General features: G+C 36.2%; 1 protein-coding gene across 17 annotated transcripts in view; it reads left to right on the top strand.

Annotated features, from left to right (window-relative positions):
* The window catches only part of MCTP1 (multiple C2 and transmembrane domain containing 1), a 534,160-nt gene that overhangs the window by 378,148 nt on the left and 141,668 nt on the right, over window positions 1–14,344 (top strand). For 15 of the 17 annotated variants that reach the window (XM_045498313.1, XM_045498373.1, XM_045498303.1 and 12 more), the window contains 2 exons: window positions 247–321; window positions 2,357–2,476. In XM_045498313.1, the coding sequence (XP_045354269.1) occupies window positions 247–321; window positions 2,357–2,476 (195 nt within the window). Of the gene's footprint in view, window positions 1–246; window positions 322–2,356; window positions 2,483–8,970; window positions 10,250–14,344 lie in introns of those variants that run through there. The other 2 variants (XM_045498404.1, XM_045498439.1) reach the window with 2 other exon arrangements.

The raw sequence follows: 14,344 nt of genomic DNA, 5'->3' as shown, positions 1-14,344 counted from the left end.
GCCACTGCCTGGCACACCCACACTTTCTGTTCTAGTTGGCGGCTGCCACTGCGGCTGTGCTTCGGCCGCTGCCTGCCGGCGTAAGAAATGGAAGCGCATGCATGTGCAACTGTATACATTTATATTTTATGAGCACAGCAGCCAGGACTTTGAAACTTTAGGAATTATTGCAAATCGAACTGCGTGAAAAACTTGTAAACGTTTGTAATATATTAATCCATAACAGACACATATGTTGATGTATAGGTGAAAGCCAGCTTACGAACATTAATACCCAAAGAACAGAAGTACATTGAAGAGGAAAACAGACTCTCTAAACAGGTAAAGAGCAAGGAAAGATTAACCCCTCTGGGAAGACCTGATTGTATCTGTAAAACATCTAAGTAAATTCAAATAAACTTTGGAAGTATGGAGGGGGGAAGCCTATGGAATTGTTGATCATCTACTTATGTGAAATGGCTCTTTCTTTTTCTCTTTCTTTCTCTCTCTTCCCTTCCTTTCCTTAAAAGATCAAGCAAGGACAATACCAAACTAATAAATTAGATGGGGGTGGTCAGAATGGAAAGGGGATACTGTAGGTGCTGCATAGAATGGATATGTATTCATGCATTGGCGTAAGAATGATCATTTTGAACATAAAATACTGTCTGATTGCCATGGAATGTGTAAGAGAGAACACCAAAAGCCGAGGTTCAAATATATGTCCAGACGACCACCCACAGGTATGATTCAGGTGTGTGTAAAGCGAGCCCTGCATAAAGCTCTGCCCTGTAATCCACAAGAGAGGGGCTCCATCTTTTAAGGGAAACCTCCCTGTTAATTAGATTTTGACTATGATCTTTTAGAAATGAACTTTTATTGGCATTTTTAGCTAGGAAACTAGAAAATCAGCACATCTGATTTTTCTGTCATAAATAAGGCTTGATATCCTGTAATTAGACACAGTCTTAAATTAGGTTTGTTATCAAGTTAAGAAAGGGTACTAAGCTACCTCTTTAAAAAACTGTTTACTTCCAATTAACACAGCTAAAGTAAAATGTTTTTGTTACGGCGATAAAGCATACAGAACTCATTTGTGTGTGTTAAAATATTGAACAATTTTCTGTGCTATTAGAAGCCTAAAATTAGTTTTGTTTTACATCTAATCAATTCACCGTAAACAGTGGGATCTTTGGTTGTTTAAAGACAGTGCATGCATTACAAATGCAATATCTAGCTAAATAGAAATACAGATTACATTGTTTTCACAATTATAGATAAAAGTAATGAAAGTAGCTCTAAAAGGACGGTGATCAGGGTAGGAAGGAAAGAAGGAAAACAAAAAGGGTGACTCTTTTCCTGAAAAATTTCAATTTTAATAACTTGTTAAAACTGGTTTGCCTGTACATGCATCTATATTTAGACATACACATAGACATATTTTTTCCATATGACCTCAGGAAACTTTATATAACTACTTCTTTAAAATACCAGATCACTATTGAAGTATATTTGGAATTAGCAAAATATTACCCGTAGACATAGTATTCTAATTATTAGCACAGCTGTAGATCATTTTTTGTATCATCATCCAGCATATGGGCTATTCTTTTACAGTTGTAGCCTTGCCTTGTTTTAAATTTTAGATTTAAATTGTACCAACTCTCATATACCTTTTTAATGAAAGATTTTGTAAAGCACTTGGTTACCATAATTTTTTTCTTAACTCCAAAACGATGAAAAAGTAATGAGAAAATATAATTTAAATTTGTTGTGGAAAGGAGAGACAGAGAATTAGACTGAGAGGGAGAAACTGAGAGACAGAGAGAGAGAGAGACCAAGAGAGACCGAGACTGAAAAATTGATAGTAAATAAGGAAGAATCCCACAAAAATGATGAAAATTTTGTTTTCTGTAAAAAAAGCAATACTTGACAGGTTTTTCTCTAAGACCTGAAATTGAAACATTCCACGTTATCCATTTCACTTTCAAATATCTTGAAATTAAGGCATGTAAAGAATCTTAAAACCACAATAAGATTTAAGAATTTAAAAATATATTTAAGATTCACAGTATGTAAATGTTTTTAATTTTTGGAGATGTTTGCCTTTTGCACATAGGTAGCCCAATCCACATAATAATGCTTTTTTTAAGAAAATCTATTTAGCTAAGGAATTGTTCTTATAATTCAGTTCTTTCTGCTGTTTCCAGAGATACTTCTCTTCCTTTCACTCATGAGCCAAATTGCTTGGTATATTCTTCCAACTTCATTAACTTTATGAATCCTTTTCAAGTCACCCTAAACTTGAAGAATTTTGTGCCATATCTGATGGCTTTTAGTCTTGCAAATTCTAATAATATTTTCATCTTTTGTACAGCTGCTCCTAAGAAACTTTATCAGAATGAAGCGTTGTGTCATGGTGCTCGTAAATGCTGCATACTACGTTAATAGTTGCTTTGATTGGGATTCACCCCCAAGGAGCCTCGCTGCTTTTGTGGTATGATAATTCTTTATTACTTACATTGTTATTCATTAAATTCAGTAATCATAGCTGCATGTTTCTGTGGCTATAGTAACAGTTATGTTGATGTGGCCATTTTAAAACTCCTATTTTAAGACTTGACTGGACAGATTTGCCGTGGGCAGGAACCTGATGGATCGTTCAAGGTCTGAGTCCAAGAATACATCCCCCACCCCCACCAGATTTCCGGAAAGCAAGAAATCTCAGCCAATATATAATTTTCTCCATGACAGTCAAAAAGTAAAATTTTACATATTGCATAATTCCAAATCCCAATAACAGAGCCAAGAAAAGTCCTTAGTGTTAAAAAAAAAAATTAATAATCTTGACCATCCTTATTTTAATGTTATTGGTCTATAGATTTTTTTTCAAAATATGAAAATCATTGGCAGTAGGATGCTGGTTGGTAATATTTTAATATGTGAATCAATTGGAAGTAGATGTGACCTATTTAAGAGACGTTTTATTGTTTCTGAGATTTCCAGTTTTTAAAAAGGCACAAGTGAGAATTTGATAGATCCAAATAGTCCTCTAACAATGTTCATCTTGTAGCCTTTTACTTTGGTTATTTAAAAAGTGCTGATGAGACCAACTAGCAAAGCCAGAAAATCTGAGAGAATACTTTCCTCTGTGCTTTAGCTGGGATTTTCCGCTCTCACGTTATTTTTGCTTATTCAGGATTTCAGTTTGAAGTTTAAGTAGAGTCCTTCTTCTGAAATCCTTTATTTTATTGTCATATTTGTTAGAAGATGAGTACCTTAGGCTTTCTTATAGTTTCCATTTTAGCAGAATATGACTTTATGATGGAGCTCATAAGAAGAGCCTTGATTAGAGTAACAAATCAACATTTTAGTATTACCATTCAAATGAGTGTCTGCACATCTGTTTAGCACTTTGAGCTCTGTCCTCCTCTCAGGCCTTGTATAGGACTTTCATTAATGTCTGAGCACATGGAACAAAGAGTGTGTATGTCCCTTTGTGTTGTAAGTTACCAGAAAGTTAGGCAGCCTGCTTCCCGTAGACATGTTGTTGTCTCCTTAAAGAAAGCAGTTGCCATCATCATTAAGTTTGGGAAAAGAAAATCTTCCTCTGTCAATACACTTTTAGTTAGCTCTTCCACATAATAAATACATTGGGGTACTGTTAAGCAAACTGGATTATGATTTTTCACTATCATAGAGACACTTTGATATTAATGAGGAAAAACTGACACTGAGTTTCTATGTATATTTAATGCCATTACTTCCAGGTTCCATGGGCCCTTATAACAGACGCAGTAATATTCTCCCAAACATGCCATGATGCCATCTTTGATTTGCTCCTTCCAAAGTCATCCCGCACAACTGTTTGTGAAATTTGAAAACAGGGGAATCTATACAGTTATGTCATTTGTTCAGGAACATTCATTCGGAATGCTTTAATGTTACAATGTATTGTATAAGTCTTCATAAACTTTCTCTTGCTTCTAGAGGTCACTGACGTAAAACGAATTCAAGATGGCAGGCTTTTTTCACAGTTTCCTTTGATTAACAAAAATCAGGTGCTGAAATTCTGAGACACTTAGGTACATGTACATGATAACACTTGAGTGGTTTCACTGTAAGGGTATCCAAGTTCACTGGGAAAGACAGATTATAATATCTCTCTCAGCTGGTAATCAGTTTCCAACAGCCTTCATCCTACAAAACACAAACTGAATGCGAGATGCTTGCAAAAAAGGAGGGGGAGGCCACAGTAAAGGTGGGATAAGGGTCTGCAGACACAAATGGCGAGAAGAGGCCTCACAAGTCGCAATGTGAATGTGCAAGAAGAGTACTTTTGAGAAGAAATGATAACATTGACAGGTTCGTTGAATACAAGCCCTGAGTTACACTCTACTGAATGTGATTAAAATAACGAACAACAAAACTGAACTTCATTTATCTAGACCTGAGCTGGGCATACCATGAGAAGGGGGGCCCTGCCTTTTCCACCCTGGTGGTCCAGCATCACCTGCAGAGTATCTAGTACTTGGTAGGCTCCCAATATAAATGGCCATCCAGATCAACAGACCAACCAATAAACCAGTCAATCATTGTGAAATTTTTTGTTCTTAAGTGAAGAAACTCTTCTCCAATGATGCCAGATATATAAGGCTTTGCTCTAATAGAGCTAGTTATTAAATGATGATAGACATAGCCTAATGCTTTCCTTGGAGTTTTCATTTAAATTCTAAACTATTTCATAATCCTATAAATAATAATATAATAATCCTCTATATAATAATAACAACCAATACTTATTAAGCCTTTATGTACCAGGAAACTGTTTCACAGATACTAATGCACGAAAGTGCTTTTCATGAATACATGAATTTAATATTCCCAATAACCTAACAACAATCTACAAAGTAGATACTATTATTTTCCCAATATGCAGAGGAAAAAACTGAGGCACAGAAAAGAACCTTACCCAAAGCCACACAACAGATATTATTTTCTTTCTAAAAGAGCTTTTAAAATATGTGCCTTATAATCTAAGTATCATAACAATTCAGAAAAAAAAATAAAGTAATGCAGGATTTTTATTCATCTTAAAGATATTAAGTGATATATTTAAAAATGAAATGTTTCAAAGATCTCGTTGCATAACCAGAGCCTTTTTAGGCCAGTTTATTGAAAAGAACTGCTTTCCATTAGGAGAAGAGTATGAGCAGCACCCCATTGTTACAAACATATTGTTCCCATCATTCCCTGTTGATGGATCTCGGGTCTATTATTATAATATTGGTTCCACTTGGCCCACTTTTTCATAAATGCAGCTGCTTCACGGAGCACATGCATTTGTACCATTATGTGGCTTGGTTTTAGGCCCAGATCAGTAAACTTTATAATGTTTAAGAGCCTTTTTTTTTTTCTATTCCATTTTCTTTTTCTTTTCTAATTTCCTATCCAAAAACAAATGTAGAATAACGAAACCAAAATGGAAAGACAATGATCTTTTTGTCCCAATGTCAGTTAAAGGGGAAAGCCTAAGAAACGTAGGGCTAGAGAGGTTCCGGCCCCTTTGGCACTACCTGTGTGCTCTGGAAAGACGCTAGAGCCGGCTGACGACACAAAGCTGCGGTCGGCCGGGGAGGCGAGGGATAAAACATAAGCAAACATGTTCCTGGGAATGTCCTTGTTTTTGTGTGCTATGAATTAGGTTTTTAAATTTTACTATGAATATTGTATGCCTGAGAGCAAACACAGACGTATGTGGCGCAGAAGGCCCTGCTTGTCTTTTGGAATCATCTATTGCAGACGTGGAAATGTCTCATAAATTGGGCCTAATTTTCATCAGGCTCTTGACCAGACATTTGTGTTCTTGCGGATGTCAGTGGGTGCAACGTGGAAAAAAAAAACGGAGTGCGCACTCTCTCTTTCTCTTCAGTACTGTCATTTCTCACTGTAATGAGCACAAAAATAATTGGACAACTGAGCTATCAGTAAAAGGACACACTTCAGTGTGCGTCAAAGAATTATTTTACAGGACAAACTTTAATCTTTAAATGTGATTGTAGATAATTTGTGGTACCATCTGTCCATTTGGAATTGTTTTAGCCTTTTCTGTCGTTATACAGTAAGTGCCGCTGTGTTTAACATTAACATTTGATATTTTACACATTTAATTTCTGTTCTGCTGTGTGGTCCTTGGGGAATGGAGTGCTAGTGCTACATGAGAGAGACAAAGTATTGATCAGTTAACATTTCAGCTACATTTATGTATGTCGCAAAATTAATGAAAATGCCAGACAAAAATGTCAGAGTGCACAAAAAGGTAGAATTTAAATTTGGTAGTTTAATGAAAAGTTTAAGATGTGCATTATCAAAAATGTCCTCTTGCCTTTAAAGTACAATTCCTAACAGAATAACTATAGGGAGACACATATTTTACTTAGAGGAACAATGAACATGAATTATGAAGGGATGTCAACCCTTCCAAGTATCTTGTGTCCCAGAACCGGCGTGTTTGAATTTTTAACTGTTACTCATAAAATGCATTTGTTTCTGTTGCTATCTGGAAGGCTACTGGCTTCAACCCTCTGTGCTGACCAGCCTATGAGGCAGGCTTCCTACTGAGATTCTGCCCACCCCCCCACCCCTGGTTTTCCTTGGTATCCATGTGTTCCTTTTGTGTCAGAACTGAGAATTCCCTCTACAGCAATTCATCGAGGCCACTCTGGTTCATTACTCGTTCCTTTCTGGGTCCTTTTCAAATGCCTGGTTTTCCTTTGCGTCCAGATAATTTGTGCTTCACCTTCATTCAATCCCCATTTTAGTAAAGGATCACACTCGGGACAACAGCTACTCTCAGAAAAGCTGGGCCATTATGCAGGAAAAGAGAAAAAACAGAGATGATGTATGCAGAGAATGACATGAGGCAGCTCTGTGTAGCCAAATGATTTTTTTAAAAAATGGAGGAAGCACAAGCAAGGGAGGAGGAACTGAACTTGCAGAGGCCATGGGAATACAATGCAACGATCTGAAGACAATAGGCTCATGAGGATACCTTATCAGGTATTTTCTGTGTAGAAAGCCTGCTGCTATTAAACAACATATGGATTTTTCTAAAAGTTATTACAACAATAAGGACATTTTAAGTGGCCTTCACGTTCAAGGACCAAGAGAGGAGCATTGCTTAAGAAGAAACATCAATGTGCAAACAAAGGCATATCTACATCCCCTGTAATTCAAATCTCAGCGTTCATGTTAGTGAGCTATATAGGGTGATTGTACTGGACATAGGAAAGGTAACTTGAAGATCCCAACAGAAATTTCTACTTTAAAAATCTAAGAGACATCAGCAGTAGCATACCAACAAAAGTATGCTTCAAATCTATGGCAATTTTCAAATGATTTGTATAGAAGCTTTTGTGGGTGTTGCTACAATTATTTTTTTAGTGCTAAGCAGGAAAACTGGAAATGTTCCAGATGTAATTGTTGTTATTTTCCCTGCAACAACAAAACAGAAGGACCCTCAAAAATCAGAGAAACAAGTACTAAAGCAAAATGATCTATAACTCTTGTTCCTTCCTATCCTTGCATTCTTTAATTTTCCTAAAATTATATAAATCTAAATTTCCAAGCCCTTCTGTCCATCCTTCTTCACTTATGCTATCCTCTGAGATAAACATTTATTAAGTTTACTAAACAATACTTCCAATCTAATTTACACAAATTTTAAAGGTACATTAAATGCTTCCTTCCCAAATGTGTGAGGGAACAAGAAAGCCTATATAGAATTTCATCAATTTAGAAGATTGTATATCTCCAAAATTACCCAAAATTCCTTTTACAAAATCAAAGACTATTGACACTTAGAAGGTTCCAGTACTATAGTTTCCTTTTCAGTAAATAGATCGTATGCCCAATTCATGGGGACACACTGACACTTTTAAGTCGATACTCAAAACATACATTTTTCTCCTAAATTTATCTGAATTCCAAGGAAGAAAATTTTTTTCAAGTATTGGACAATAAAAAGTTAGGTTCTCTTAAGCGATGCCAAAGCATTGTGTATAAATTTTGCAATTATATAAAAGCCCCTCAAAGATCAAAATGTAGAAGTGAGTTGAGTTTGAAGATTGATCACAATTAGCTAAAATCAACTGTGAATCTTAGGAAATGTAGCAAATCAGATATTAATGGGACAAAGCATTTTGACTAGATTTCTCGAATCTTTCTTGAGGAGTGTTGCTCTAGCTTAGTTTATAGATCTATTTAAATGTGCAGTCTTTCTCTTTTGTGTTTTATCTGTTACATCTACAAAGGCAGCACTTCCTCAAATTGGTGCATAGCTCTCTTTAAATATCGCCAGCACCCTTTTTTTGTTGTTTATTTTAATAGATATCAGCAAAATGGCCTCCTGCTCTTTGGAGGGAGATAATCACATAAGACACTGAGTCTACTACTCTCTGAAAAGCTTATTCCTCTTAAATTTTATTGTCTATTTACAAGAAGAGTTTAATTCTTAGAGCATGTCAAACACATATTTTCTATTATCTTTACTCTCCTTTGTATTCAAAAGTAGGAAGTAGTAAAATGCTATAATCTGGGAATACATTCTTCCTTAGGTGATTTGGGGAAAATAAAACTATTTCACTTTTCCTCAGGTATAGTGCTATTGTACTATATTATAATCAAACATAAACTGCTAACATCACGAACATAACTGTGATACCTTTTTGAATTCAGCAATTAGACTTCTTGTGAATCTTCATAGTTCAAGCAATGAAAGCTGGGACAGGAGGGGGTGTCGATGCCTCAGTGTGGTCTCCTCCTGGCTCTGTGGGTGCTAGGCCATTTCACCTCAGGCATTACTTATCAGGTAGTGTCAGCCTCAAGACCTTTGTGAGAGCCTTTGAAAATATGTTGCTTGGTCCAGACTTTATAACTGAGTTGACTAACGATCAAAAATTATAGAGTAATGAGATCACTCTCCATCCTCAGATTCCTAAACCAACTGAGGATATTCGTCCTCAGAAGAGCTTTCTACCCTCCGGCTTCAATTGAAACTGTCCAGGACAAAAGAGCAAGCCATGTTCTATCGTGAAATATTATTATGGAAAGTGTTTTGCAAAGAAAAACGTTTAAATGAATGAGATAATTATATATTTTACTAAAATTTTGTAAAGTAATAACTCTTCTGAAAGATTGTAAATTACAAGAGAAATGCAGTCACTAATATACTTGAGCCCGTAAGTTTACTCAACACATATTTCCATGCCCCTGTGTATCAGGTAAATATGAAGAAATAGGAGTAAAGTGCTTTCCGTTGTGACATTTTTCTATTTTGACCAGTTATGACGATATACCTTAGAATTATGAGTGTGTTAATTTACTGAGGGAAAAGCTGACCTGAAATGTTGTTAAGAAAGTTATTTCTGCTTTTTTGTTGCTCTTTCTCCTGCCACCATTTTACCACATCTGACTACTACAGTCAGAATTGGATATAGACCCAGTAGTCAGTCTTGCCACAGTAGGTGTGTGAGTTATGACTCCACGTTGCACCTTCTCCTGGGCTGTGATGACAGAGGTCCAACACTCAGCAAGTGGTAACATGAGAGATCAGTAAGAGAGTAAAGATGAAAGAGCAACCATTTCTCACATTCACACCAGTCACCAGGTATTGGCTCAAAGGGACATAATGGAGAGAAAATCAGAGAAAAACTAACAAGCAAGAAAAGATGGAAATTACATTAAAGTGTCAGTAAATATTTGGATGAAATGAAAGGAAACTCTGATTTTAAGAATGGAAAAAAAGAGATGTTAGAGATAAAACTTGGTTTTCATTTTATATTAAATCAGTGTTTCTCAGTGGGTTTTTTTCTTCCATATTCAACCTCCTAAGAAGAAAATTTTCATTAAATGAGAGAAAATAAATGCTAAGGAATACGATGATCTCAGACAATGTTGAGTTTTGGAGGGGCACAAATCATTGTAATATCTAAGTTTCTTTTATTCTCCCCTAAGAGCCAATTTTTGCCCCCTTGGATGTCATATTGCCCCCCTTTGAGGATACATACTGTAAATGAGGTTTCACATGAGCTTAACTCTGTTTATTTTCATACTCTTGGTAGTGAAGTCTAGTTTGGATTTTCTGTAGTTTGCATATAATAAAAATTATTCCCATAGGTAATCCAGTCTGGAGAAAGAAAATTTGTGATCTCTGTACGAAATTGTTGACTATATTAGAGTCCAATTAAAGGAAAGATTTTGTTTAGCTTTGTAGAGAGTAAAGAATTGAATCTTGCCCTTATGAAACCCATACGAGAGTTTTCTTCTTTACATCAATTCCAAGGGTACATTGTTGTGATTCACTGAAATGGAGAAGTGGGGTGAACATTAATTCTGGCCTAAGTAATACGACCTCCATCATTATGGGGGTTTGATGGGTTTTGTCTATACATTGCACTGCATTTATGACTAGTAGATAATCTTTATATTCTTAAATGAATATCATTATGTCTGAGATATAAAAGCATACCTCATTAGGCTTGATTACCTATTAGATCTTCATTGGAAGGGAAGGAAAAAGGTTGTAGAATAGGAAAGTCATTTAAAATGGTGAAGAGACATGTTTTACTGGCTATTCTGCACGTCAAGTTATCTAGTTCCGCATAGGAATCCCAAAACTGGAACTATTCCAATTTATCAATAGTACGTAAATATATGATGTTTTATATCCCACTTAGCTCTACACACATAATTCTAGTGCATTTTCTATTGTTAGGATTCTATACATTTCTCGTCAAGCAGATTTCAGAAAATGCTTACATGTTTGAGAAAAAGAATCTATCATTCAGGTTTGTCATAAAATGTGGATGGATTAAATATTATTTTTCTTAGTCAGTTAAAGACATATTTAAGATTTAATTTAAAATAATAGATTGCCAGTCTTAAAAGTAGTCCACTAATTACCCACAGATTAATGAGGTTGTATAAAAGAGGTGCTACGTTTTGAAGCAGTAATGGTAAAGTGGTGACTGCTACTCAGAGAAAATTAATTTATAAATGCAGGAGTTCAGATGCCAGGGTTCACTTTTCCTGGTTAGGTGGCAGTATTGAAAATTTATCTGGTTGCGTTTAAATTATTTTAAATAGCATTAGTTCTTCCATTGCAAGAGCCTCTTGCATGCCTCCTTCAGCAGGCTGGTGTTTATCAAAGACACATTTAACCCAGGTTCTATCAGCTTCTCCGGCTGTATCCTATTCCTTTCATTTTTTAAAATATTATCAGAATAAGAGACTCATGCCATAGTTTCTAAGTCTTAAATCTTGATTGGCTTGGTTAGTGTAGTTAAGACTAAATATTCTTCATATAGGGTTCCCATCTCCAAATAAGATGGAAAAGTCTGTTTTGTAAGATAGTTACTTAGACTTTGGAACACACCTCCCGATAGTTAGCGATGTCATAAATAATGACATAGAGCCACTAACAAACCTAATCAATTCCTTTATAGAGTACTAGCTGCAGAATGGAAACATTGCATGTAGGAAAAAGATTCGGTGCAATCATGGCTTGGTGTTCAGGATGCCACCAACACACCTATCCCAGTCCTACCTTCAACATAGAGCACCTGCCTCATGGCAAAGGCAAGGGGCCTAGATTCTGTGGGGCTCTGAAGGGTGCAGATGAAGTGACAGAATGTTACACTTGGAAGGGAGCTTGGAGACCATTTTGCGGTAGAGGAAATTACTGAGGCACTCTCCTTCTCCCCCAGTCGTGGGGAGTAGATCCTTCAAGACAGGAACATTGAAAAGATAAGAAGGGCAGAGAGAGAGGGGCTCCTGGGTGACTCAGTCAGTTAAACGTCTGTCTGATTCTTGATTTGGGCTCAGGTCATGATCTCACGGTTTGTGGGTTCGAGCCCTGTGTCCAGCTCCATGCTGACAGTACAGAGGCTGCTTGGGATTCTCTCTCTGCCCCTCCCTCCCTCTCTTTCTCTCTCTCTCTCCCTCAAAATAAATAAATACGCTTTAAAAAAAAAAAAAGGCAGAGAGAGAAATACAGATAGATCTGTCTCTCTGTCCTGAATTTATATGTTGAATGTTCTTAATTAAGGAAAACCAAATGTCTGACGTTGTCTTGTAGAGTTCTAAGAGTATAAAATTGGACTCCCAGTCCTTGGTATTCCCTGTTAAGGAATGTGTTCATCTGAGAGGGCTGGCATTGCCTACTGGAAACAGTGAAGCCGTGTTCACTTAAGTTAGTATTATTCCTGAAGTTAATAAGTGTGTATCTTATGTTTTAATGAACTTTTCCATTGGTCGGGGTCATGTACACCACTCCTCAAACCACTGCAGAGATGAGTGCACAGTAATAAAAAACTCTTAAAGGGTTCACTGTGTGTCTAAGTGAGGCACATTTTAGACAAGTAATGTCACTTGGCCTCCAAGCGGTATAAATTACTTATTCCCAAAAGTAAATGTAGACTCATTAAGAATATATTTTCCAGGTTTCAAACATATATTGTCACTGAGTTGCTTAAACAGTTTAAACTATCTATATTGATTCGTATTGATTTAATGGTAGCTAAGATGAAGCTGTCCATGGTGTAAGTGTTCATTAGACTAAATAAATGCCAAGAAAAAAAGTGTATGTATTTTGAATTATTTAGAAAAATTGGTGATCCAGCTTCATTGATTGCTCTCATCCTAAATGTCCTTCAAAATTCTGTGGATCAAAATTTTTCTAGCCTGTCATTAAGTAATATAATAGGATAGCATATCCCTTCACAAGATAGAAGTACTAAAATAATAATTTGGGCATATTTTGAGATAGCATTAGAATTTGTAAGGGGGTTGTCCTCTTCATTATATAAATTATGTGCTGTAAGCTTGGTGCCCCAATTTATTGCTATTAAAGTTATTGGAGTGAAGAAAGCTAAATTAAATCATCTCTATGAAATGCTTTGAAGTCCTTAAGTACAAGGGCCCGTGGATCATTTAGGCTTGAACGACATACACAACCAGAGCACAGGTTTTTGTTTCTGAGAGCTATGTCCCCTTCCAGAATGTATACCAATCTTGAAAACTGATATAACTTAAAATTATTATTTGAAAATATCTTACATTAGGTCTAAGGAAGAGAAACAAATCACAAAGAAAATGTCTCGTCAGTGTTTGCGGAAAATGCATGAGTCTTCCTCCAAAAATATTTAATAATATTTAGACATATTTAATAATACCAGGGTTCTATTTCTAATCGAGTAGAATGTTTAACCTAAGTTTAAGGAGCTAGGAAATAAAATAGATTATAAACTGAAAAATGCCATTTGTCAGTATTTTTAATCCATTACTAGAACCAGTGACAGGAAATAAATTCAGGCTGTTCTGCTTGAGATGCATTTCAGTTGCCATTAACAGATCTTCCCCGTTTTCATGCACACTCAATAAAGCTGTGTTGAATGACTGACTCAGATGACTTCAGCAGCAAAACTTGAAGTTAAAGCTGTAATATTGTAACAGAAGCCCCCAACAGTAGTATCAGATGAAGCTAAGAATAAATGTAGTATATCAGGCATCATAAAGGAGTGAATGTGGGATACATTTATGCCCTCCTCTATCTACTAGGAGATTCATACATAAGATTCACACTCATTATTCTCGTCATCTTAATGAGATCAGTGTGGGAACATTTCTCTCCTTTCCCTCTTGACTGTCAGAAATGGGACACTCCATTATTTCTTCTTCCTCTCTCTACTTTAAGGGACTAGTTATATTTTCTTGGAAGGCCAGAAATGTTAACTGTTTACAGCAGGCAGCCCCAGAGTATCGCATATAAAAGCTTAAGGACTTGTGGTAGAGACCACTGCATTAGTCTCTCTCTCTCTCGCTCGCTCGCTCGCTCGCTCTTGCTTTCACTCTTGTTTTCTCTCTTGCGTGTGTTTTTATTTTCTTTCAGAATTTTATCATCTGCTGTATTTCCAAAGGAGTTTGCCTGGAAAAGAAGGGAAAAGATCATTTCTCTGTGTGGAGGAAAATAGGGTACCTGAGTATTACCTCTAATTGCTATCTTCTTTCTCATTGGATCTATTGCCTTAATTAATTTTGCACACAGTCTTCTTAAGCCATTTCTGAATGCAATTGGTTCACGTGTCCCAGCCAGACAATATGTCCGGCCTTGAACAGAAAGAGGTAAAATGGGCAGGGGACCAACTTCTAATGCATCTTGTCCTCACATAAATTTTGAGATCTGTCAAGAAACAGTCACTATTTATAATTAAAGTTACCAGGACAGATTTTTATCATGTTTTTAGATCACAGAATCCCTTCATTCTTACGGACGAGACAGCAGGAAGTTATAGAAATAATGTTTAAG

This window comes from Leopardus geoffroyi, chromosome A1, assembly GCF_018350155.1.
Source record: "Leopardus geoffroyi isolate Oge1 chromosome A1, O.geoffroyi_Oge1_pat1.0, whole genome shotgun sequence".
Classification (NCBI taxonomy): domain Eukaryota; kingdom Metazoa; phylum Chordata; class Mammalia; order Carnivora; family Felidae; genus Leopardus; species Leopardus geoffroyi.
This window is presented reverse-complemented; position numbering and strand designations above follow the sequence as displayed.